We start from the raw sequence: 25,259 nt of genomic DNA, 5'->3' as shown, positions 1-25,259 counted from the left end.
ATCCCAAAAAAACTTCATGAGGCCAAAAATAAAGCCTTATGTGTTGTGAAATCCTCAGTGCCATGTACAGTGGCAGACAGTTAGCCTATAAAAATATGCAGGGGCAAAGTAGGGTTACAGTTGCTCCTACGGAAAATAATACAATACTTAATAAATAATGACACAAGAATAAACTCTGTGTTTCATGTACTCACAACTGTAAACCTATTTCTGCCTCACTCTGTGTATAAATATATTGTTTGCATGACTGCATATCTACCTCTCTTTTTTTCCTACTTTTTCCACTTATGGACACCCCACTTCACACATATGCTTCTCCAAAACCTACTCTTTCTCAGCGCAGAAGAGTACTTTTGTGGTTAAAGGAAGAAATGTTAATGAAGTAATTTCAAGTGTTAAAAAAAATTTGTTACACAAAGTGGAAAATAACAAAAAAACTATATGAGATGTTTTATTATCTACATTCCGTAGGGTTCTAAAGAAGCTAGGGAGGAAAGAAAAAGAAAAATCATTCTAATGAAAATCTCCCTTAAAATATAATGTAAAGAAGTAGTATATGGTATTTGGAAGTGATTTTAGGTGATTTTTTAAATCTTTGTACAAATAGCTAATTGCTTCAGACCTAAAAATTCTAGGAAGAATTATATGAGGATTTATTTAATTTAAGATGCTATTTTTCAAATAAGTTATGGAATCTTCATTATATATTATGTTTAATGTGATTTAAGCTATACTTAACATAAAAATAAATGTTTTACCATTGCCAAATCTGTCTATATGCAATGAGATTAATTTCATTCTTCCCTTTTTCAAAGTGACAAAAACAAACCACTAGATGGCGCAATGATCATAAAAAGTAATCACATTATAATTTTTTTATATTAAATTTCTGTAATATGAACTATTATAGTGTATTTTATGAAATTAGTAAGACAGCCTATTTTGTATAAAATGTCTTTACATATTTTATGCTTTGTGACTGTCAAACAATAATCAAAATCATGTAATTTTGTAGCAGTTTAATTTTATATTTTGTTTTTCTCCATTTAGAAAACCTTAACAACTTTTCACACTTTTATTTTACACAACTATTAGCTTAGATACAATTAGCATAAAAATTTCCTTTCATCCTCACCCACATAAACACCCTATTTAATGATATGACAAGATCCTCAGAGATTGTTGTTTGCTGTTACCATTTCATGTATGTGCCTATGCCTCTGTCTGTAAATTCCAGACAGATGAGAAATTTTGTTTTAAAATCCTGCTACAACCAGCGTCTAGAAGTGCATTGGTGAACATGTGGCATGATAATAATTACGTTCTTATCCTCCGAGTAATTCCCCACGCTGGCTGCTGGGTTCTGGCCGCACTTGGTGCTGCTCCCTGGGCCCCTCCGCACGTGCAGCCTGGCAGTGCAGTATCCAGCACAGCCATCTCAGCCGGCCCAGAGCTCACACGTTGCACATCTTCTAACCATCCTGATGACCTAAGATAGTGCTATGCACATAGCAAACACTAAAACAACAACAATAATAAGTTTTGATGAAGTATAAATTTGATTAGACTGCCCAATACCAGAGGAAAATGTGGGAATTTGAAATCAATATGTTCTTTTTTTTTTAAATCCTCACCCAAGGATATGTTTACTGACCCTAGAGAGATAAGAAGAGAGAAAGAGAGACAGAAAGACAGAGAGGGAGAAATATGAATGGGAAGAAGAAACATCAATTGGTTGCTTCCCATATGTGCCCCAACAGGGGATCGAACTTATAACCTAGGTATGTGCCCTGACCCGGGGTCAAACCCACAACCTTTTGGTGTAAGAGACAATGCACCAACCAACTGAGCAACCTGGCCAGGGCTAAAATCAATATGTTCTTGATAAATGTGTATAGGCAGACACTAAATCATTTTTATTTTAATAAACAAGGATTGGGTTAATAAAAAGCAAGAAGTCTATAAAAATGTTCCATATTTTCAATTACATATACATCTCTTTTTTCAGGAGCATTCTCATTCACTGGTGATGGGAATGTAAACTGGTACAATTATTATGGAGGGCAGATTGGAATATGTTTCCAAAGCCTAGAAGTCATAATAATATTTTATAATAAAAATACATCCATTCATGTAAATATAAATTTTAAAAATCCCATTTTACTTGAGGAGAAAGCAGGAAATTTGCCTATGTTGACCCTGGAATTAGTTGACAGAAAAAGATGTGAAAGAGCAAAAGGCTAAGAATAGTCAAGACACCTCTGGACAGAAGAAAGGATTGCAGAATTTGCCATCGTGGATATCAACACCTGTTATTAAGTCAGAGAAATTAAGACAGTGTGGTACTGGCACAAGGTTAGACCAACAGGCTAATGGCCAGGGCACAGGGTGCAGGATCATGCATAAATGGACATGGCTCCTCAGTGGAAAACAATGAACAATTGAATAAAGATTGCTAGGGTTATTGGCCACCCAGATAGAAAACTGTAATACAATCTCTACCCCTATCAGTCACAAAAAGTAATTTCTGGTGTACGAAGACTTAAATGTAAAAGGAAAAATTGATAATAGTTTTAGGAAACACCATGTTAATAAAATATCTTTCCAACATTGGAATAGGGAAATATTTCTTAAATAAGTCACAAAAAATGGAAACCATAAAAAAAATACTGAAATTTCAACTACACAAAAAACAAGAATTCTTCTCACACTGACAAATAATGCAACAGGCACGTGTACCAACATGGGTGAATCCCAAAAAGGTAATCCTGAGGGAAAGGCAGTAATTGAAGAATATATGCAGTATCATTACATTTATATGAAATTTAAGAATAAGCAAAACTGAACACTCTTTTCTTCTAGGCATTTTGTGGTTTCAAGTCTTCAATTTTGTGTTTTCAGGTCTTTAATTCATTTCCAGATAATGTTTATGAATGGTAATAAGATAAGGGTCTAATTGCATTCTTTTACATGTGAATATCCAATTTTCCCAACATTCTTATGTTTTTATTTATTAATTTTTTTATCCTCGCCTGAGGAAAATTTTTTTCCATTGCTTTTGGAGAGAGAGGAAAGGGGAGAGGAAGGGAGAAAGAGAAACACTGGTGAGAGAGAGAAGCATCAATTGGTTGCCTTCCATATACACCCCAACCAGGGACTGAACCCATAACCTTAGCATGTGCCCTGACTGAGAACCAACCTTGCAAACCTTCAGATTAGGGGACGACACTCCAACCAACTGAGCCATACCAGCCAGGGCAATTTTTCCCAGCAATTTTAATGTTAAATTTGCTTAGAGAAAGTAGTGGAAAGATACATGTTAAGTGCTAAAAAAAGTCAGTCTTGCCATGGTATTTTTGTTTAATCTCCATTTTATGAAACTCTTACCTATTGTTTCTGTAAAATGATCAAGGATGTTAATGACGGTTACAGAGTGTTCATTGTCCTTACCTCCTCTGCTACATGGCTTATAAAGGGTCATACAGATTGACCTACCTAGAGGACACTGTATGAGCTGCCTTTAATCTCCAGAATCTACGAGGATTCTTTCAGCCTAAGGGGGAAAAAAAAAAAAAAAAAAAACAAGATTAAAGAGACTTCCATTTGCTACTTGCCTTATCTTGACTTGCTTACATTAGAAATTGTACTGTTGGTGATGCCTTAACTACCCATCTGTGCTGTTAATGTCATCAATGTCTTCAGTTTACCAGTAAGCAAGGACCATCGTAACAAACTGAGAGCAAGTGACTATGACCCAGGAGTCATGGATGTGTGTATTCATAAAGTAATTCACTTACATCTCTCAACCTCTTTTTACACCTGCTTAGGAAGAGTCGTCCTTTGCTTGGTCCTGGATTAAAACATGGGGAAGTCAGTTGAATTCTCTGCTTTGACTCCATTAATAGACACTTTAATTTACAAATACACTCTCAGTTCATTCATTCAAAGGGCCTACTTCAAAATGTTAACACTCTACCCTTCAAGACTAAATCCAGCCAGGGCTTACAGCATGAGTAGGAAGTCTCTGAAGGAGGTGCAAGCAAGCTGCTGCCGCCCCCTCCCTAGCTGAGTGGCTCCTGACTCGCTCCCCACACCACGCTGGAATGGGCTTCCTTGACTCAAGCTGTTGTCCGATGGTTTAGTGCTGTCTGGACCTGGTGAGGATTTAAATCTAATGCTTCTCCTAGGTTCCCTGGTGCAGGGTGGACAGATTTGGGGGGGGGGGGGGGGGATACAGGACACTTAAGATAAATTTGAGTTCCAGATAAATAAATAATTTTTAGTGTATGTCAAACATTGCTTATTTGAAAGTCAAATATTGCACAGGATATACTTATACTAAACATGTATTCATTGTTTACCTGACATTTAAATTTCATTATGTCTCCTGCATTTTATCTGGCAATTCTACCTTTAGTGGGTCCATCAGGGACTCCCCGCTGTGCTGCTCCCAGGATCACTGTCTCAACCCAAACAAGGTCTCCCTTCAAACTGGGCACTCCCCTTTACCTCTCAGATTCTGCCCCAGTAATTAATTGACTACCTTCACTGCCAAGTTCTCCTCAGCTACCAAGATACCCTCTGGCCAAGATCCCTTTTGTATGTTCCCAAATTAACCCCAACTCAGAGGGCCACAATTCATCCCTGGGGTTTGCTGCCATGGGCTACATCTCTGGAGGGGTTCGCAGCTTCCTCTGCAGCCCAGGACCCAATGGCACAGAATGTACATACATCAAGGCTCAAGGTTAGGAATCAGCAACTCCATTCACAGCCTTCCTCCTTGGGAGGAAGTGGTACTATGGGGTGAGGAAAAGGACTTACAATGCTATTTTGTCCTAACAAATCATTCTTGCAAAATTCTCTTTCAATTTCGACATCCTGAACCTTTTAAAATCCTTGATGTGGATGGATCCAGTAATCTCCAGTAATCTCATAACCAGTGACAATCTTTGACAATTTGGATCTTGGTAGTTTGAATTACAATTCACTTTGATAATTTTGGAACCTCAGTCAAAATTGCCATGGTAACATCAGGGCAATTGATACACCAGTGTATATCTGTCTCTACTCAAATCAAGTGCTCAAATCATGTGGTCTTGTTTCTCAACTTACAGCTGTGACTGCCCCACTGGGTGGAAAGGAGCCTTCTGCACAGAGACAGTTTCCACCTGTGACCCTGAACATGACCCTCCACACCAGTGCAGCAAAGGAGCAACTTGTGTTTCACTGCCTCGTGGATACACCTGTTTCTGTCCTCTAGGAGCCACTGGAGCCTACTGTGAACAAGGTGAGGCAGAACTTCAACTCACGCTGTCCACAAATTTAAGTCAGTTTCCCCTTTGGAAAGTAAAATGAAATACGAGGTCTGTCCAGAAGGTGTCCAGCCACGTAATATAAAAAATAGAGACATTTATTGAAGAAAATAAAAGAAACATTTTATATAGGACAATGAAGCCTCAGTCTCCTTCAAAGTAGGTACCTTGGAACCTTACATAGTTCTCCCAAACACCATTAGCTGCCTGTCATATTTTCCAGAATCTGGTTGATGGTCTCTTCACTTTCAAAAGCGATTTTAGTTTCGGGGAAAAAACAGAAGTCACAGGGTGCCAATTTGAGCTGTAGGGAGCAGACTGAGACACCTGGGTGATTTGATGTTTTGCAAAAAAAACTCTGCATGAGATGTGATGAGTGAACAGGTGTGTTGTCATGCTGAAGCTGCCAATCACCAAATGCCCATAGCTGCAGCCTTCTGAATCATCCCAATAGTTCCCACAGAGGAATGTTCAAGCTTAACACAAAATCTGATGCAGAATTGTTGCTCTATTCCCTCAGTCATTTTTAATGTGATGGCCACACAGTGCACATTCTCACTCAACTGCTTCTATAGCCCCCACTGACTAGTACAGTGAAGTCATCATTGTTCACACATGTGCATTCCAGTCCATTCTCCTTGGCTGCCAGGTTACAGCAATGCCATGCAAACTATTCTCATTATGTTAACAATGGCTGGACTTTTTTCAGGACAGACCTCATATATATCATAACAAAAGACTCCTCTTTTTCCTCCCTAGTATATATGACATTATATTTCATAGATAAGATAGTCCTCACAGTTCATAGAAACAGACAGTCCTCACTGTCTGTTTAACCTAGATGTTCTAGATGTTTTATGCTAAATGCAGTCCAATTGAGTGCACTTGTGTTCATAACTCAATTCCAGAAGAAGCTGTCTCTGAGCTTCTCCCTTCTGTACCTTCCACTTTACTGAAAACTCTCAGGAGTAGCAAGAGGCACATACATTAGCTCCTGTGCAAAGAAAGAGAAATTTCAGGGATGAAACTGCCCAAGTCCAGTGGGAACAACAGGAAATTCAATTTTCTAGATCTCATCTGCTTTGCTGTTTTTCCCTATGCCTTTAATTGACAATATTCTTACCACTGGGGCGAACTATCGCTGTGCCTCTGGGGGATCCCTGCAGTCTCCTGAGTCTCTTCCCCAAGTGGGATGTGGCAAGTGCTAAGGGCACTTCTAGATCATAGCTGTCCCCCTTTTAATTTGTAGCTTGCATAAGACCTTCTGTTTTTCCTCCACATTGTAAGCACACAATAGGGTGGGGCTGGGGGTGTAAGTGGAGCAGGGTGGTTTTGTTTCTTCCTGAAGAGAGATGAACCAAAGTCGCTCCCCCACTGCCCCTCTTGCAGCTGGACAGCTGAGACTTGTCCTCATGGACTGCGTCTCAGTCAACTGGCAGGCGGAGAAATGGGTTATCCTTGGTCCATCAACCCCAAAGTGCAAGCAGGAACTCTGCTGCACTTCATCTCCTCTGGCACTCTCCTGACCCCTGCCCCAGCCTCCACACGCGGCTCACAGCTCATGCTTATTATCCTTCAGACTGTAGTTCAGACCCGACTGCTGTAGGGAAGCCTTCCCTGACGCTCCTACACAGAACAGGGACCATGCCGTTTGTGTTCATCGCTGTTGAATCTCTGTTACTCATCCTACAGTGTGGAAAGAAAAATACCCATTATACACTTCAATGTGATAATTGTAAAATAATAAAAATGGATTATGACAGTTTTCAAGAAATAATTCTTGATTTTAGTGAACAACAAAGTACTCAAAACTTTAGCAAAATGGTGCACCTCTATAACTTCCGAAGGAATACCTACTAGAACCTGAAAGAAATACTGTATCTTGCTGTGTATAATAACACCCATGTTTCTAGCCCAAACTTTCAGGAAAAGAATCTTCATTTAAATTTTTTAATTCAATTATTGATTGATTGATTGATTGGTTGATATTTAGATACTTGGGGGGGTTTTGTAACATAAAGGAATTTTAGCACTTATTTTTAACGTATTATGCTACAAGAAATTTTATGTAACAAATAATCACAAAATGCAAGAACAGATACAAGGTATTTCAGGTACTACCCATGTATAATGCACATCCTTATTTTCCCTCAAAAATTTGGGCAAAAAAGTGTGCATTATACACAGCAAAACTCGGTAATAGAACAAGTTAGCACAAGGGTTAGTGATAGCAACCATAGGGCAGGCCAGATTTTTGAAGCTTAAAGGCACAGTGGGTGATAAACATATTCAGTAACACTCTATTCCTAGATCTTATCAGTCCCTCATAATAGCCATTCCTTAAGTAAATATAGCATAGAAACTAATGATGTAAAGGTAACATTTTATCAACAACTATCATACTCCAACTGTCTAAGAAAGCATAATCATTAAAAAACAAGTATCTCCAAAACTAAAGTTTGACTTTCAATAAATTTGCAAAGGTTAGGGTTGAAAAGGGCCTTAAAATTCACTTAATCCCAATTCTTTTTACCTTGAAAGAGGTTAAAATAAAAACTACAAATGAGCAGGACTGAGGACTTAAGTCTTCACTCTGCCAGCCCAGTAAGTTCCCCATGACACTGTATCAGTTATATTTCATAATCAAAATATAGAAACTAGCAGCCACAGGAAATAAGTGGAAACTTGTGCAGTCTATGGTGTGCAAAATCAGTCAATAAAATCTTCTTGTCCCTGTGCTTTAAATTGTCTTAGGTATTTGAAGTATGTGTATATATCTGAGAAGGAGGTTGGGGAAAATTTTTCATACCACCATGACAGTTTAAGTAGTGAAATCTTACCTCATCTACGCCTTACTCCTGGAATGACTCACTAATGGAAAAAATGTGATCTTTCAAGGACCTTAAAATATTCACCTACAGCTGACAGAAGGAAAATCCATTTAAAGACAAGAAAAGGACAATTCCTGATTGGCATATATTCTTTTCATTATTGCCTCATCCCAAACTCCTTTGGAATTCCAGGGAGGTCTGGTGCTGTGCTAATAAAATATGACTAGACCAACCACTTGAATCTAATGGCTTTAAGAGTCAGCAGCCACCAAAAGTGATTCAAAATATCTGAGCCCAGTCCCAGAAGTACATGAATCCACAATGTTCACACTGTCTGGCCCAGGAACGAGCTCAGATATGTGTTTTTTAAACACCCAAGAGCCTAAACCAGCTTTTAAAATGAAACTAAAGATAAAGAAGGCTGTCTTCAAACACCAGCATCTGGGCTGGATCTTTCCCAAGGACTGCTAATCTTAAAAAGAAATCAGAACAGCCCTGGCTGGGTGGCTCAGTTGACAGGAGCACTATCACATACACCCAAAATGTTGCATGTTTGCTACCCGGTCAGCAATAGATCAACATTTTTCTCTCACATCTATGTTTCTCTTTCTCCCTCTCTCTCTCTCTGTCTCTCCCTCTTTCTCTCCCTCTCTCTCTCTCTTACTCTCCCTCATTCCCTCCCTCCTTCCATCTCTCTAAAAATCAATAAACATATCCTCAGATGAGGACTTTTTTAAAAAGAAGAAAGAAATCATAATAGGTTAAACTAGGGTAGAATATTCTGCAATCCATCTTAGTCATTAAAATATTCTATTTAGGCAGAATTCTGGTTTACAATTATTTTTGCAACAGAATACATCCAGTTTCTTTTCTCATAGACTCAAATCTTGTTCATTTGCTCTTTTCTTGTATGTTATTGCTCTTTCCTGTTAGAATTTATGATTTACAACTACACATACAACATTTCCTGAATCATACAATCTCTCCTCTCAATTTATTTTTTTGCACATTATTGTAAATTGCTTTTTTTCTTGGAACAGTTTTATACTACTAAATTCTAGCTATTGTGTATCATTGACACTTAGCCAAATGAGATTTCATGATATGTGTGTTTTTAACTTTTAGCCTAGCAAATATTGAAAATGTTTCTGTTTTTCTTACATTCTTTCCATCCATAGTGTAATTTTCCTTCCACACATTTCTCATTCCCTGAGGTAAAGAAAGCCATGCACATGCCAGCATTTTGAATGAAACAAGGCATATGGTTAAGCTTCTTAGACAGTCCTTGATTCCAAAAGTACTTTATGGTTCACTTAGCCCTACTTTTCATTGCAATTAATTTAAGCTAATGAAGAACTTGAATTCTTCAAGCCTTTCTCACACATCATGCTCCCCTCCAACTCTTTGATTTTCCTAGTAATGGAGAAAATGGGTCCATAGCACTATAGAGGGCAATTTCAGAAACCACTACTGTGTGCTGTTTTCAGATGCTCATGTTCAGGTGCATTTAGCCATGTGGGAACACAGCAGGTGATGCACAAGCTTTCTTCATAGGAAGAAAAGATAAACTTTAGTCTTTACTTCCTCACTTTTGATCCCATCATGATGATTAATAAGAATGTGGTTACACGTATACTAGGTCCCCTATCTCTACAATTTTATAATACTTTTTAAAAGTAAAAAATAAATGTGCTAGATATAACTCCTAGGAACACACATTTTAATTGTTTAGTCTTCTTTCTGTGCTTCTCAATACAGCCTACTAAATCGTAAGTGAAATTCAGTGAGAAAGTAAATAATATATAACAATGCTAAGGTTTATATAAACATTAAGCTCCTTGAATATCAAAAGGCATTGCTGGTGAGTCTTAGTAGAAAAGAAATAGCCACAAGTGCCATTTCCAAACCTTTGATTTGGACAAGAAAACTTCACTTTCCTGAATATCAAACTTCTCATATGTGAAAAGAGTGTATGTGAAAATCTTTGCTGTAGGGGAAATTTTGGCCAAAGTCCAGGGATAGTCCATTCTCCTTGCCAAATACTAAATTAATGATTACTACTTTTTATAAGGTTGTGAGAGGAAGGTTAAAAACTAAGAGACAGGCATCTATGAGATGTTTTCTTTCCTTCAACAAAGTTCTTTTTATTTCCTATTCAAGATAACATTAGTAAACAGGAAGCACTCACAGTGGATTTGCAGCCCACTGCTGTTCTACATGTTGAGCTATAAGTACCCGGTTTCCCATCTGAGGAAGGCAGCTCTGCCCACCTTCTTTAAATGTGAGATGATTGACAGTGATGAGATCCAACCATGAACTTTACTTTCTAATGTGGAAGACTGGGAGATATGCTCCCTCTAGTTTCTAGTAGAAATATTAGAAAGTGCCAAGAGAATTAATGTTCTTATGACCTTAGTGGAAGATACAAAGATTCAAAATATCTCATTATTTCATGTCCTTCTTTTGTTAAAATCTATATAATTTATCTAAGAAAAATAGAAAAGCAAACCTTACTATACTGTGCTCTTCTAGAAAATGAAGAATCTCACAGGCAGTGGTCATGAAATCCTTATAGTCTGAGAGGCAGAATTCTCTACGTCTCCTAGGACAGCCTCATAATGGTTATAATGAGGCATCAGTGCAAAAGAGGCCAGCCCAGGACCTAGTCAAAAACAAGTACTCCTAAATATTAGCTCCCTCCTACAAGGACAGAAAAAAAAAACTGTTAGCTTGCACTCAAATTAAATGTACATCATGTTGACATTTATATTCTGATCACTTTCATTTTTAAAACATGAATTAGTTTTAAACAGATTCTTAAATTAAAATATTTAAACCTCCTATTTTTAAAAGATGATTTTTATTAAATAAAGATGTAAAAACAAGTTCAAACTTATAATGAATGGAGTAGATACTCACCTCTCAAAATGACTAAATAAATTCCTTTTTAAAACGAAAAGCAAGCCCTGGCTATTGTAGCTCAGTGGATTGAGCGCAGGCCTGCAAACCAAAGGGTTGCTGGTTTGGTTCCCAGTCAGGGCACATGCCTGGGTTGTAAGCCAGGTCCCCAGTGGGGGCCACATGGGAGGCAACCACACATTGATGTTTCTCTCCCTCTTTAAAAAAAAAGGAAAAAGAAAAACAATACTTATTCTCTACAGAAATATAGCAGATTATTAAACATTTTTAAGTATTTATTGAGAAACCACTCAGGCAATATGGGGAAATCCAAAGCACTATAAGATAGGTTTCCTTCTTTCAAAGAGCTAACAGTTTAGGTGAAGACTGGACAAAAATCTGTGAGAACTAAATAAAAGTATATAATTTAGATAACAGTTCAGGGGGGAAAAGGAAGAAATATCTCAGGGCATTGAACACTTTAATTGTTAGACAAATTGTCAGACAAATCGTTAGACAAAGTAATGCATGTTAGACTTGCATTACTTCTGGCTAGTGGACCTGAGTAATTAAAAAGCAATGACATTAAGTTAGGTACCAAAAAATGGATAAAATTTGGATAGATTTATATGGGATGGTGAGGTAGCTTTTCTAAGACTGAGAACCACTTCAGCAAAACCTGAGGAAGAATGCAAGGGTGCACTAGCAAATGTGAGCAAACCTCTTCATCATGAAAGGAAATTTATGCTAGGTAGGGTCTAAGTTATTAATATGCCTCTGAGAAAAGAAGATAAGGGAGCAATGCCAGGCGCCATGGATTTAAAAATCATCAAGACTTGCTTACTGAGATGGAGGGGGTGTTCAGTTTATACTTGTGAAGTGGAAGATATAATTATTCAAGGCTTAAAACCTGAATAACACATGTGCATAATCACCATAGTCTCCCAGAGTTCTGTAAATAAGCCTTGAGACTCCTGAAACAGCCATAAAAATTCCAACTCAAGTTATCTGACTTTATTACTTAAGTCACTTCCAAACAGCATCAGATACTGCTCACAGTAAAAGATACTTATGTTTGAAAAGTTGCCAGAAAGATTAAATATACCCTCCTCTCAAGAAGAGAAGAGAAAAAAAGAGAAGAGAAGAGAAGAGAAGAGAAGAGAAGAGAAGAGAAGAGAAGAGAAGAGAAGAGAAAGGGAAAAGAAGGAAATGAATGGGAAATGACAGAAGGGAAGGACAAGCAAGACCAAACAGGCTAGTCCAAAATATGGCATGCAACTGAGTGTAAAATTAGCTTTGGGTTTCCCAGAAGTTGAAGTAAAATGTAAAATTCAGCAGGTTGCTACTCAATCATTGCTTAACTTTAAAAAAAGCATACCAGTCACTACATTAAGGTATAGCTCAGTTGTTTGGGCATTGTCCCGCAAAATGAAAGGTTACAGGTTTATTTCCTGGTCAGGGCATGGGCCTGTGTTGTGGGGCCTGGTCTCTGGTTGGGGCGTGCGCAAGAAGAACCCGATTGATGTTTCCCTCACATGCAATCGATGTTTCTCCCACACATCGATGTTTTTCCCCCTCTCTTCCTCTGTCTTTTCCTTCCTCTAAAAATAAATAATAAATAAAATCTTTTAAAAGAAGAGCAGGTAACTGTGTCCTGGTCCTAAACTCTAATAAAAAAAATATCGAGAAAGCTCCAATTTTAAAAATAAAATGAAATTAAACATAAACATAAACATAATTAAACATAATTAAACATACAAACATGAATTAAATATAATATATACGATGTTTGATGACAATTTTCCAGAAAGGAAGAGACATTATGTATGTAGTAATTTCTCATGCTGACACACCACAAAGGTCAGCGGCACAAGGCTAAGTCATGGTCCTATAAAGATCATTATACCAGAGTTAATTGAATAAAGTAGTTTCCAATGATCTGGCATGTTACAGTGATAATATTTGTTTTGGGAAATAATTATTTAACATTTTCATTAGATTGTTACTCTTGGATATTAATTGTCATCAGCCAAGATTTTGATAGTCAAAATATAGCAAAAATTTAAAAAGTAAAAATTATCATTGTAGCCCTGGCTAGTGTGGCTCAGTAGATTGAGTGCCATTCTGCAAACCTAAGGGTCGCCGGTTCAATTCCCAGTCCAATTCCCAGTCAGGGCACATGCCTGGGTTGTGGGCCAGGTCCCCAGGTAGGGGCGTGCGAGAGGCAACCAATCAATGTATCTCTCCCACGAGAATGTTTCTCTTCCTCTCTTTCTCCCTCCCTTCCTCTCTCTAAAAATAAATAAAATTTGAAAACAATTTTAACAAAATAAAAAAGAAATTGTCACTATAGAAGTCCAGGTATCCTGGTTATAGATTGAAATAATCATTGCATGCTCTATTTTTCAGATTTACAGATAACAAAATTGATGTTTTATTATGCAAATTAAGTAGTTTAACTTGGCATTTGTTTGAACAATCCAAAGTCTGCTTCAAAAACATGGAGTAGAACACTTCTTAGATTTCAAAAGCAGGAATCACCAGATGTCTTTAACTGTCATAAAACAATCAAGTGAGTTTATAGACTACTTAATTTTTAAGCAACACTCCATCTTGATGGGTCCCCAAAGATCATTTAGAACAAAATGGCCACCCAAATAACTAAATGAGTTAAACAATTAAACTGAGTGGTTCAGCATTATCCATCTGGGTGCTAAAGAAGGTATGCCTACAGGGATGAGTTTTATTTTTTTCAGTAATTGATACTTAGCCATTCCTTCTGTTAGCAATTAGCCAACAGGTTCAATTGCTTGTTCACACCACTCCCAGTAAACTCCGATAATAATCCAGCAAAGAGAAACAATGTTTACCTTCCATTTTTGCTCCAGTATGTACTTAGCTAATCTAAAATTTGTCAAACTGCTTAACTTGAAATGGAGAGGGAAAGTCTTAAGACTTCACATAGTTAAGGGTGGAGAAAGAAGTTATTTTCAATCCATTGAATTTTTCCTGTGATAAACCTTTAAAGGAGCTTTTACAAGCCAGGAAGCTACAGTGAAATTGTATGCACTTATCCATAGACCAAATGGCAAATAATAGGTTAATAAGTGCTTCAAAAGTCTTCGCTTTTTTCTTTTTTCTTTTCCTTTACTAACTGAACAGAACATAGCTATAGCATTAAACATAATGAAATAGAGACCATAAAATGGAGAGCCCTAAACCTATAATTTTCTGAGAACAAAGCATATGTGCATCAGCGAGGATTACCAATGTAACCTCATGGGCTTACAGTATGTAAAGATTGAAAGCTATTTATTTATTTATTGAATAGACTGTGTTTTGAGTTCATCATGAGAAACAATGCCCTGGGAATTGAAGTAATCTATTGTAGAAATCTTAAGGTCTACCACTCACAATAGGAACGAACATTTGGTAGCAAATGACCTTCACTGGGACTTGTTCAATATGAAGTGATTAAAGAGGTGTACTGAAATAAGCAGGCATCCAAAGTAAGGAGGTGATGAAAATTTTAATGCATGGGGACAATCTTGCAGAGCTTTAGTGTTAAGAAAATGTGTGCTGTAAAAACAAAGATGTGGGTCAGCAAGGAGCTACAGACTCCTTCGCCTGCAGAGACACTAAGTTAACAGCAACATATGGACCATCATACCTTTGTGAGAACTACTTGTGCAGGGACCGATAGAGCTGAAATATTATTACTTTACATCTAAATAAAGACTGGTGCAGACTAGACTCACCAACAGATATTAAATCTAGGAGGTAGTTCTGATGAATAGTAGATAGTCATGGTCTTACAGTATCTCCTCACAGGTTTCATACTAATAACAAGGAGGAAAAAGCCATAATTATACAATGGAATATTATACAATGGAAAAAGTCAGTCAACACCTTGACAAAGGTAATCAAAATTAACTTCACCAATGAGGGACAAATAGATAATCATGTACCTCCATATGAGATTCCCTGAAAAGCACCCATCTTACGAAGTATTTCAGCCAAGGATGTGTAACCTGAATCTAATTATGAGGAAATATCAGTCAAACTCCAAATGATGAACATTCTTTTCAGAAAACAGTGAGAAAAATCTCCTTCAAAAATGTCATCGTCATGAAAGACAATGAAGGGCTGCAGAAATGTTCTAGGTTGAAAGACAACAAAAAGACATGACAACAAAATGCAACATCTCAGTTTAGATGAGATCCCTATCCTGGGGGAAAATATTATAAAGGACATTATTGGATCAATTGAAAAATTGGATTATTAACATTAGATAGATAAGAATATAGTATTAATGTTAAATGTATTAAAGATAATAACTGTACTGTGGTTATGTAAGAGAATATCTCTCATTGTTAGGTACAAAGAGCCATGATGGAACTTACCCTCAAATGATTGAGAAAAATATCAGACAGACAGATAGAAATAAAGGGTAGAATACTAACAAAAGGTAAATCTGGGTACAATATTCTTTATACTATTTTTTATTTTATTAATTTTTTGTAAATTTAAAATTATTCCTATATAAATGGGTAAGAATAATTTAAAAGAATGCATGCAATAATTTATTAAACTGGTAATTGTATTCTCCTAGATTGGTTTAATACCTTGTCAATAAACACATTTATGTCCCCAGATTCTCTGTGAATAATCTTTAAGGAATTTTAGAATCCTTTTTCCCAGGGGAAGAGAAAAATGTACAAAATTGAAGATTCTTCATTATAACTGATGCTACCATATATCTCATGGGCTTCTTGTCTTTAATATTCTCATCCATTCATAGTAAACAAGAATATGGTAGTTTATCTTCAGAATGTTGACACTAAATGCGTTAGTCATTTTCTTGTTCCTGTGTTTTAGTTTAGCAAAGATGATTTCATTTTGTTATAACATCACAGTTGGTCCTCTTAAATATGAAATGTTTCTTGTTAAGCCTGCTTTTTATCTGCTGATCTTTGTAAACTCCCTGTACTAATCGTGTTAGGCTAGACTGTGATGCAGTGAGAAACACTCACAGAACCTCAGTGGCTTAGCAAACAAAAATGTATTCCTCGTTCACACCATGTTTCACAAAGGAGGCTTTGCGCAGAGATTCAGATGGATGGGGGCTTTTTTTTTTAACTGATGCTTCTACAATCACTGAGTCTAAGAAAGACGATGCAAATCATACCATGGTTCTGGCCCAGAGGTGACACATGTCATACCTGCTCACATTTCATGGACCAGAACAAATCATAAAGTCAACCTCAAAAGGGACAGGAAAGTGCAATCCTGTCATGTGCTGAAACAGAGAGAAAAATTGAAATGTTAGGTGAACAGCCTTCATGATTTCCACACCCCCATGTCCCAATAACATAGACCTGGAGAATTTCAGAAAAGAACATCTTACAATGAAAATAACTAAGAGGTCTTTTTAACCCTTTAAGTTACACTTTAAACTTTTAACATGGATGGTTAAAAATATGTAAAAACCAACATTATATATCCTAAAATGTTTCACGATCTCTTTCTGGAGACAATGTCTTTTGAATTTTCAAGTTCCAGTTATAAGATCCTAACACAAGCCTTAGTGGATCCTGACGATTACAGAGAGTTATTCTGGGAGGATCTGATGCCCAACCACACAGAAGGACATCACTTAAAGAGACTCTGGAAACAAAGTAAATTGGAACAGGGTGCACAGCCCCTTAGGACCACACACTAAATTACAGTCAACTAGTGGATTTGTCCTGTATTAGATTTCCATTCAAGTGCGGTCCCAAATTTTGAGATTCAGCAACATGAATTTTAAAAAGATTAAAGTGACCATATCCTGCAAACTTTAAGTTGACTAATGATTCTCTTCCATGTAGCTTCCTCTTGGATTTATATAAAAATTATAGCATCCGGATTTCACTATTACAATTCTAAATAAAGACAACAATGTCTTCTCAACAGCCTTACTTGCAGCAATTGTTTGAGGGGACTGTTAGAATTAGAACAGAGTCAGAAGAGCTGCCACAATGTCCCTGGCTCTCAACTCTGAAGATGCAGTTACTCCATATTTCTCTTAACTATACTTTTACTTCCAGACAGGAAACAAATCTTTCCACGTAATCTCCTGCCCTGTCCTACTGAGCATATTTTCAGAAAAAAAAAATTAGAGAAGGTGCTTCCCTTCAGGTCACTATGAAGGCATGTCAGCATGTGGGCATAGGTGAGGAGCGCAGCCTTCAACATGCAGGGCTGTGGAGGGTCAGAGGCCCAGGGCAGCTTGGTTTAGTGTTGGGTGGCTGGGAGGCAAGGGGAGAAACTGAGTTATGGAGGTGATAATAATTAACATTTTACAGCCAACTACAGTTTACAGAGCCCTATGCAATCTTGTTTAATCCTAAGAACACTGAGGTAGAATTTACTATTATATCTATTTCATGAGTGGGAAAAAATGGAGAATCAAACATGTTAAGTAACTTGTCCTGTATCACTTTCAGTAGCTAGCAGAGTAAGGACGGGTGCCCGAAAGACAGTAATACCCAGCTGAACAAAACCAATGACATAAGCAAGAAACATGCTAAGTGCTTTAGGAATCTCCATTAAAGATGCAGCATGTGAGCTGTAACTTAAAGGAAAGTAAAATTGTAAAAAGGTAAAAAAAATCTTTATAAAAAAGAACTCAAAAAGGTACAGAAATGGGAAAGAATATTTATCAGTCAGTTGTCCAGTTTGTCAGATGTGTGTGCATGTGGATAAAGAACTAAGAATCTAAAACTGGTAAAGTTGACTAGGATCAGAGTTTGGAAATATTTGAATGTCCAGCTAGGGTTTGGATTATAGATTTAACTTTGGTGGGTGTTAGTACTGAAAATCCCAACGTTTCCCTCCTTACACTTGGAAGAAGATTATTAAATCAAATTGTGACAAGTGTGTAAGTCTGGGCAACTTTCACCTGTTGGTTGGTTTCTTCTGACTCCATCAGATATTCATCAAACCAACTATTTCAGTGGTCTCTGTGCCATTGAAAGAAATTCCAATTTTTTGCTAATTCAGAATTCCCAGTATGATCTCTTCCTACCAGCATGTCACATAGCTTACTTGCTGCCTTCTTCCAGGCACAGTGCCATCTCCTTCAGGTCCATGATGACAATATAGGTATCTGTTCACTCAGGTCTTCTTTAATGTTTCTCAATAAAATTTTATAACTTTCTCCCAAAAGTTCTTACATAAACTTTGTGAGATTTAGACATTTTTAATTAAATTTTCTCACAAATACAAAGACAATTACTATGTTAAATATCGAGTTTACATGCTGTAATCCAGTAAAATCTTATTAATTTTGATATGCAGAGACTCTTTTTGTTCTATAAACAACTATTTAAGCCCTGGCTGGATGTCCCAGCTGGTGTATTGTCCCCCACACCAAAAAGGTTACAGGTTCAATTCCCAGTCAAGGCACTTACCTAGACTAGGGGGTTGATCCCCGCTCGGGGTGTATAATGGAAAGCAACCAATCAATGTTTCTCTCTCACATGAGTGTTTCTCTCTCTCTCTCTCTCTCCCTCCCTCCCTCTCTCTCTAAAATCAATAAATGTGTCCTTTGGTAAGGAGTAAAAAATAATAATAAAATAAATAAATAGATAATTATTTAACATAAAAATAATAACAACTTTGTTTCTTCCTGTCCAGTTCTTATACATCTTCTTTTTTTCCTTTCTTTCTTTCTTTTTTTTTTTTTTTTTTTTTGCTTCATAGCAGTGACTAAGGTCCTATGTAATCCTAAATGTGGTAATTGTGGACATACAGGTTGTTCTTGGTCTTAAATGTTTTTAACATTTGAGTATGAATTATGATAATTGCTATATGTGTTTGGTAAGCTTGCTTTATTAAGAAACAAGATCCTAGTCCTAATTTGCTGAGTTTTAATTATTCATGGATCCTGAATTTTATCAATACTCCTTCATTGATTGAGATGATCATATGATTTTTATCCTTTAATGTGGTAAATTATGTTGCTGATTTCCTAATGATAAACTAAATTTACAAACTCGAGACAAACTTAAGTTGCTTATAATGTCTTTTTTTACACATGGAATTGGATTCTGTTTAAAATTTTAGCATGGGTACAAGTGAGATTGCGCTGTAATTTTTTTTCATAATTTCCTTCACTGGATTTTGTATTAAGCTTATTCTATACTCAAAATATGAACTGGGGTATACTATCTCTTTCTACATATATGGAAGAGTTTATGTAAAATAAGAATCATTCTTTAAATAACTGGTAGAACTTGCTGATATAATCATCTTGGCCTAGTGTGTTCTTGTGGGAAATTTTTGATAACTGATTTATTGCTCTAATTTTTATAGACATATTCATGTTTTTTCTTAATTTCTTCTTTTTTATTATTTTTATTATCTCTCAAGGACATGCTTATTGATTTTTGAGAGAAGGGAAGAGAGAAAGAGAAGGAGCAAAACATGAGTGGTTTCCTCTCACATGCTCCCCATGTAAGAGGCATGCGCCCTGACTGGGAATTGAACTCACAACCTTTCAGTTTATAGGACAATGCTCCAACCAACTAAGCTACACTGGCCAAAGCTTTAATTTCTTCTTAACTCAATTTTGATAAGCTATATTTCTTTTGGAATTCACCAATTCCTCCTAAGTCTTCAAAATTATTATTATAAATAAAGCTGTTCATTCATACTTCTGATTAACTTTTTAAGATCTGCAGCATGTGTTGTTTACTCCCTGTTTAATTTAAAATATCTTTATTTGTCCCTTGAAGATCTGAACACTGGAGCTTAGGGTTAGTAAGTTTATCAAATACCCTCAAGGCAAAGCCTGTCTTTATCATTCTATCAATACTTATTTATTTAACTTCTATTTCCTTTTTTCCCCACCTTTTTTATTTTGCCTCTGAATATTCATTCTTTCTTGCCAGATCAGAAATTTATTTTAAAAGATGTTTTAAAATAATGTATTCGATATTTCTAGCTGATTTCATGGTGGGGATGGGGCTAATCATGTTATCCAGTTTACTGGATAACATGATAACTACTGGAAACTAAAGTCAACTATTAGATTTATTTTAAAGGAACCCTTCTGCCAGGTATGAGCATAAATCATTGAATGCTATAGCAGAGAGTTAAGAGTTCTGTGATGCAGCACTGCGAATGGGAACGTCATCACTTGGGCTCCCAGATTTGAGAAGTCACCCCCGCTGGAGCCTAATCTGTGCTTGGGGTGGGGTAGGAACACTGGAAAGGAAGAGGCCCTTCCCTTGTAGTACATTGAGTACGCCAGCCTGTAACCCACTCACGCCCCACTCCCACTAGAACAGCAACCGAAGGGAGAAACGATGATCCTTTTCCCCTTTTAAAACTGCACTTGCTATAAACAAAACAAAACAAAAAAACAAACAAAAAAAAAAGATAATGTATGCCCAGTACAATGGAAACTCTAAGACAGCTCAACTGATGAATTAAAAACTAAAGTATGTGCTTGAACCTAAACAAGTTGTAGAGTATGCATATAAGAAACAAATACTATGGTGAAAAACAAAAGATAAGCTGCTGAAATACATTTGTAATCCAGGTATTTTTATATTTCACTCTTTGGTGTAGGCTACGTGAGAGAGCACTGTACCACTTTCAAAACCTAAAATGCAAAAATGGTGATATGGTCACAACGGATGCTGCCTCCTAAGCCTAGAAATCCGTTCACAGCACATACTGTCCTGCCGCCTCAAATGCCAGCCGAGTGGTTTCCACCACGGCCAGGCAACCCACCGGCTGCTCAGGGCCTCACCCGCCACTGTGGTAGGCATCGTGGTGCTGGAGTTTGACTGCGGAGTTTTTACAGGAGTGTGGGGATATTGTCCCTTCCTTTTTACATTGTGCTTGGTTTCAAGAGTATTTAGTCAGTGTACTTCTTTAAAGTTCAGTGTCTTTCAGAATCTTGAGTAAAAATGACTCTTCTAACATTTTCCATTGCAGCCTCCTCTGCTTTCCTGTGGCAAGTTTAGCTATATACAGGGATGAAACTAACGACCAATCCACTTGTCAAACACCATACAGCCCACAAGTCTATCCTGCTCTTTCATCGGACAATTAGAGGCTGGTTACTAAGCAAACTTGTCTGCTCGACTTTTTCTTTGAGATAAAGAATCTAAGAAGTTTCTTGGCTGCTTATACTGATAGATTTCTGGAGATACACCCAACCAGATATTTTACCAGATACACCCAACAGATAGGAAACCCATCAGAAAATAAATCTTAGGTTCAAGTGAATACTCTTGCTAAACTATATTTGAGTACCAACTAATATCCTAATTGCTATCCTAATTCCTGGAAAAAATCTTAGCCTATATTAAGTCAAGGGTTCTGTGAGTCACTGTGTAATGAGGTATTATATTTGACCTTTCCTGTACTCTATTAGTTTCTGCTGAGGTCCTGAAGCTGAGAACAACAGCTGTCTTGTAGATCCACAAGTCTAAAAGAGTTTATGGGCGATGAGGAATCACTATACACCTACTGGGGAAAAAACTAAAATAAAAAAAATACTGACATTACCAAATGCTATAGGAAACCAAATCTCTCACACATTGCTGGTGAGAATGTAAAATGGTCAACCACTCTAGAAAATAATTTGGCAGTTTCTTATAAAACTAAACATATAACAACTATACAATCCAACAACAGTCACATCCCTGGACATTTACATCAAAGAAAACTTATATCTACCCAAAAATATGTACATGAATGTTCATAGTAACTTTATTGTAATAGCCCCAAACTGGAAACAACCCCAATGTCCTTCAATGGATGAATGGTCAAACACACTGATATATCCATGGAATAGTACACAGACATAAAAAGGGACAAACTACTGACCCAGACAACTAAGAAAGATCACAGGGTGTTAAGCTGACTGAAAAGAGGAGATAGACAATCCATACTGAATCTGTGTAAATGTGACACTCCTGGCACAGCATTCATTCTCAACCTACCAGAGAGACAGGGCTGGCTCAAGGAAAGGAACTTTTATGAAGAGGAATGTTGGCTGTAGGAAGGACCCACAGGATATCCCCAAAAAGCAAGTGAGAAAGGCATCAAAAAGTACTCAGAAGATAGGGGCCCTTGTTGAAGGGAAAACTAACATTTCTCTCCCTGAGTTGTCTGTTTTTGCTGAGCTGACATCGACTGTGGAAACAGAGAGGAGAATGGAAGTAAAAAAAGAACTAAGGAAAACTAGATCCATAACCCTGGGAGTGAAGGAAGACTTAAAACCAGTGCCTGAGCCCCACTCCACGTAGCCTGAAGACAGAAGGCTAGCCGGAGCTTTCTCTAATGGCAGGACTAGAGGCGGATAGCGGGGGGATGGAGGGGTGGCGAGAGGTGCCCTTCCACTGAGAACAAGGCAAGAAGCATGTGTCACAACTAAGGAGAGCAAGCATGTGTCAGTTCGAAAGAACCTTACCCAACAAGGTGAATTGTCTCAAGCAGAAAGAGGCTGAAAGCATCTCACAGGAGCAAAACCTGAGTGGAATCCATGTAAGTCTGCCAAAGTGCATCAACTTTGCCGGTAATTGCGGGACAGAGATACCAGTGGAGAGTTGAAGGACACTGAAAGATCTGAAAGACTGTCTGCCACCACAGAGGACAATAGACAGCTGAGAGACGACAGATAGCAGACTGGAAACTCACTCCCGTGATCTTCTTATCACTGATCCCCAAAGTCATCCTGGAAAAGCTAAAAGGAGTGAAACAAAAAGCAAGATAAAGGAGGACAGCAAGGATTAGTACAAATAACAAAAACACACTTCTCCTCCTAAGTGTTTCTAGTCTCGGGTGAGATCTGAGCAATGGAGAAAGAATAGAAGCTTGGAATTAGGCAAGAGATTGGGGTTTTGATTGAAATTGAATGGGATTTCTTAATACCCAAAAATGATACCATTTCACTGAGTTCTGAAGATGATCAAAGAGCTAAGGAGGTTGCCCGAGATATCACCAGGAAGGAGAAGGAAAGATCTCACAGAACGTGTCTAAAGGGCCATCACAGGGGAAAAATCAAGCTACATCCTGAGTGCCTCCTGCCATGTCCAGTCTTTTCAATAAACCACCACAAGACCTCACATCTTTCCTGTGATCTTTGACAATATGCCAACCTGTGCTCTTACTGATGCAACCTTTGCTCACGCTAAAAATGTCTTATTCTGATGTCCCGTATCACCTAAGCTTAAGCGTTTTGAAGACATACACAGGGTGGACAAAAGTAGGCTTTCAGTTGTTCATATAGAAAAGAATACAATAATAAATAATAGTACAAGAATAGACTGTGTTTCAGAGACTTGCAACTGTAAATTTACTTTTGTTCCACCTCTGTATTTACTCAGAACACTGTGGTTTTGGAAATCTGTGGATCCCTGAAATCGGATGGTGGATCATTGTAATCCAAGTGTTTCCACCTCACAAATCAGCCATTCTGCTTTCCTTTTCATCAGATTGTGCTGGCACAGTTTCAGTCAATGCCACCATTGTGAAACAGTGGTAAATATAAATATAAGTACTTTCTCTGGGGTCCTATTTATAATAAATAAGGTCCAAAAAGTGAGGTCATGAGGGAAGATTATATAATTTGGAAGCCATGTGAATTATTATCTGTAATTCCTCTGAGAAAATGATCCTTTTGGGAACTGCCTCTCACACTGACCAGCCCTGAGGCTGCTGGCCAGTAGATCAGTTGTCCAAGAAAAGAGGTGTAGGTGTTTTCTTAATTAACCTACATTGATTAGCAATGTCTCCTAAAGATGATTCACGATCAGAATGACTTTGTGACTCACTGGAAAACCTGGACTTTTCCCAAATTCTGTCTCAAAGTGAACAGTAGCAGAAGTGTTCTGCAGCTGGTTTAGTGATGATAGAGATGACTTACTGAATCAGAGTTCTTTCAGGTCCTCTGTGTAGCTTCTCCCTGTCTCCACAAGCAGACTCACTCACATCTAAACGGCACCAGAATTATCACTATCTGTCTTAAGTTGTAACACTTTAATGCACAAAATCATCATAATTCAGCAATAAAATTACCAAATATCTATACATTGAAACAATAGGCAAAATATACTAACATCAAAGTTTCATGAAGATAAATCATTGAGCAAAAGGAGTATACCATGCATACTTTATACATAATATGGTTTTATTTATGTGAATAAATCATATACGACTAGATATACACACCCAGTAATTGTATGTATATTGAAAACCCAAGTCTGGCTATACATTCAATGATAACTGTTAACAGTGGGTCCTGGGAATTGAGAGAAGAAAGAACAATGAAATTTCATCTTTTTAGGGGGATGGGTGGAGGTGGAAGAGGGTATAAGGAGAATAAATGGTAATGGAAAAGATACAACAAAAATAAATTCTTTAAAAATTTAATCTTTTTGTCTTTACACTCCTCTATATTGTTTAAATGTCTTACAGTGAATATGTATTACTTTACTAATTCTTATAAGAACAGTTTCAAAAGGATGACTACTTTTTAAACCATCTCTGTATTCTTAAAACAAACTTTAATTCAGTGTTAGGAACATGTGGTCTAAGTAACACTCATGTCAGAAACACTCAGGTGTTTATGAAAAATATACTTCCTATACTGCATCTCAGCTTTAGTAAATCAAGCCCTCCAGGAGTGAGCGACAGGATTTTGCATTCTTGGCAACTGCACCACGTGATCCTAATCTCTACCACTCTAAATTGCAGTAATCAGACTAATGAGTCAGCAAATGCCAGCATCTCTTAGATAAACACCCACAAGTTGTCTATCAATGTAAAAGTGAAAGACAACAGTTGTTGCCAGCTGGTCCAAAGAGAGGAAAGGCCAAGCAAATGGATTAGTGGATGAAAGCATGGGGTGAACCAGGGCTCACTGTAAGAAGCAGTCACACAACAAAATGACAAAAACTGCCAGAAGTTCAGAACTTCCCTTATCCGTCTCAGAATTCCCATGTGGTCTGTTGTACACAGAAGCAACAACTAATATGTCATGGACTATAAATCTGTATAATGACTTGACTTCAGTTCATATTGAAATTAATCTTCTCATGCTTACTATGAAGTAAAACCCAACAGTTAGCACTCTCTGAAGACTTATAGACCTAAATTACTGTCAAGTAAACTAACATTTCCACTTATAGAATCACTACAACACATCTTGATTGCA

The 25,259-nt window shown here is 37.3% G+C and overlaps 1 protein-coding gene across 1 annotated transcript in view; it reads left to right on the top strand.

Moving 5' to 3' along the window:
- EYS (eyes shut homolog) overlaps window positions 1-25,259 on the top strand; it is a 1,607,944-nt gene that overhangs the window by 1,571,231 nt on the left and 11,454 nt on the right. Inside the window, 1 exon segment of the mRNA XM_045842859.1 lies at window positions 5,115-5,287. Coding sequence (XP_045698815.1) covers window positions 5,115-5,287 — 173 coding nt within the window.

Source organism: Phyllostomus hastatus, unplaced genomic scaffold, assembly GCF_019186645.2.
Source record: "Phyllostomus hastatus isolate PE091 unplaced genomic scaffold, TTU_PhHast_1.1 phas_contig_40, whole genome shotgun sequence".
NCBI classification, from domain to species: Eukaryota; Metazoa; Chordata; class Mammalia; order Chiroptera; family Phyllostomidae; genus Phyllostomus; species Phyllostomus hastatus.
Note: the sequence above shows the minus strand (reverse complement) of the source record. Positions and strands in the feature narration are given on the sequence as shown.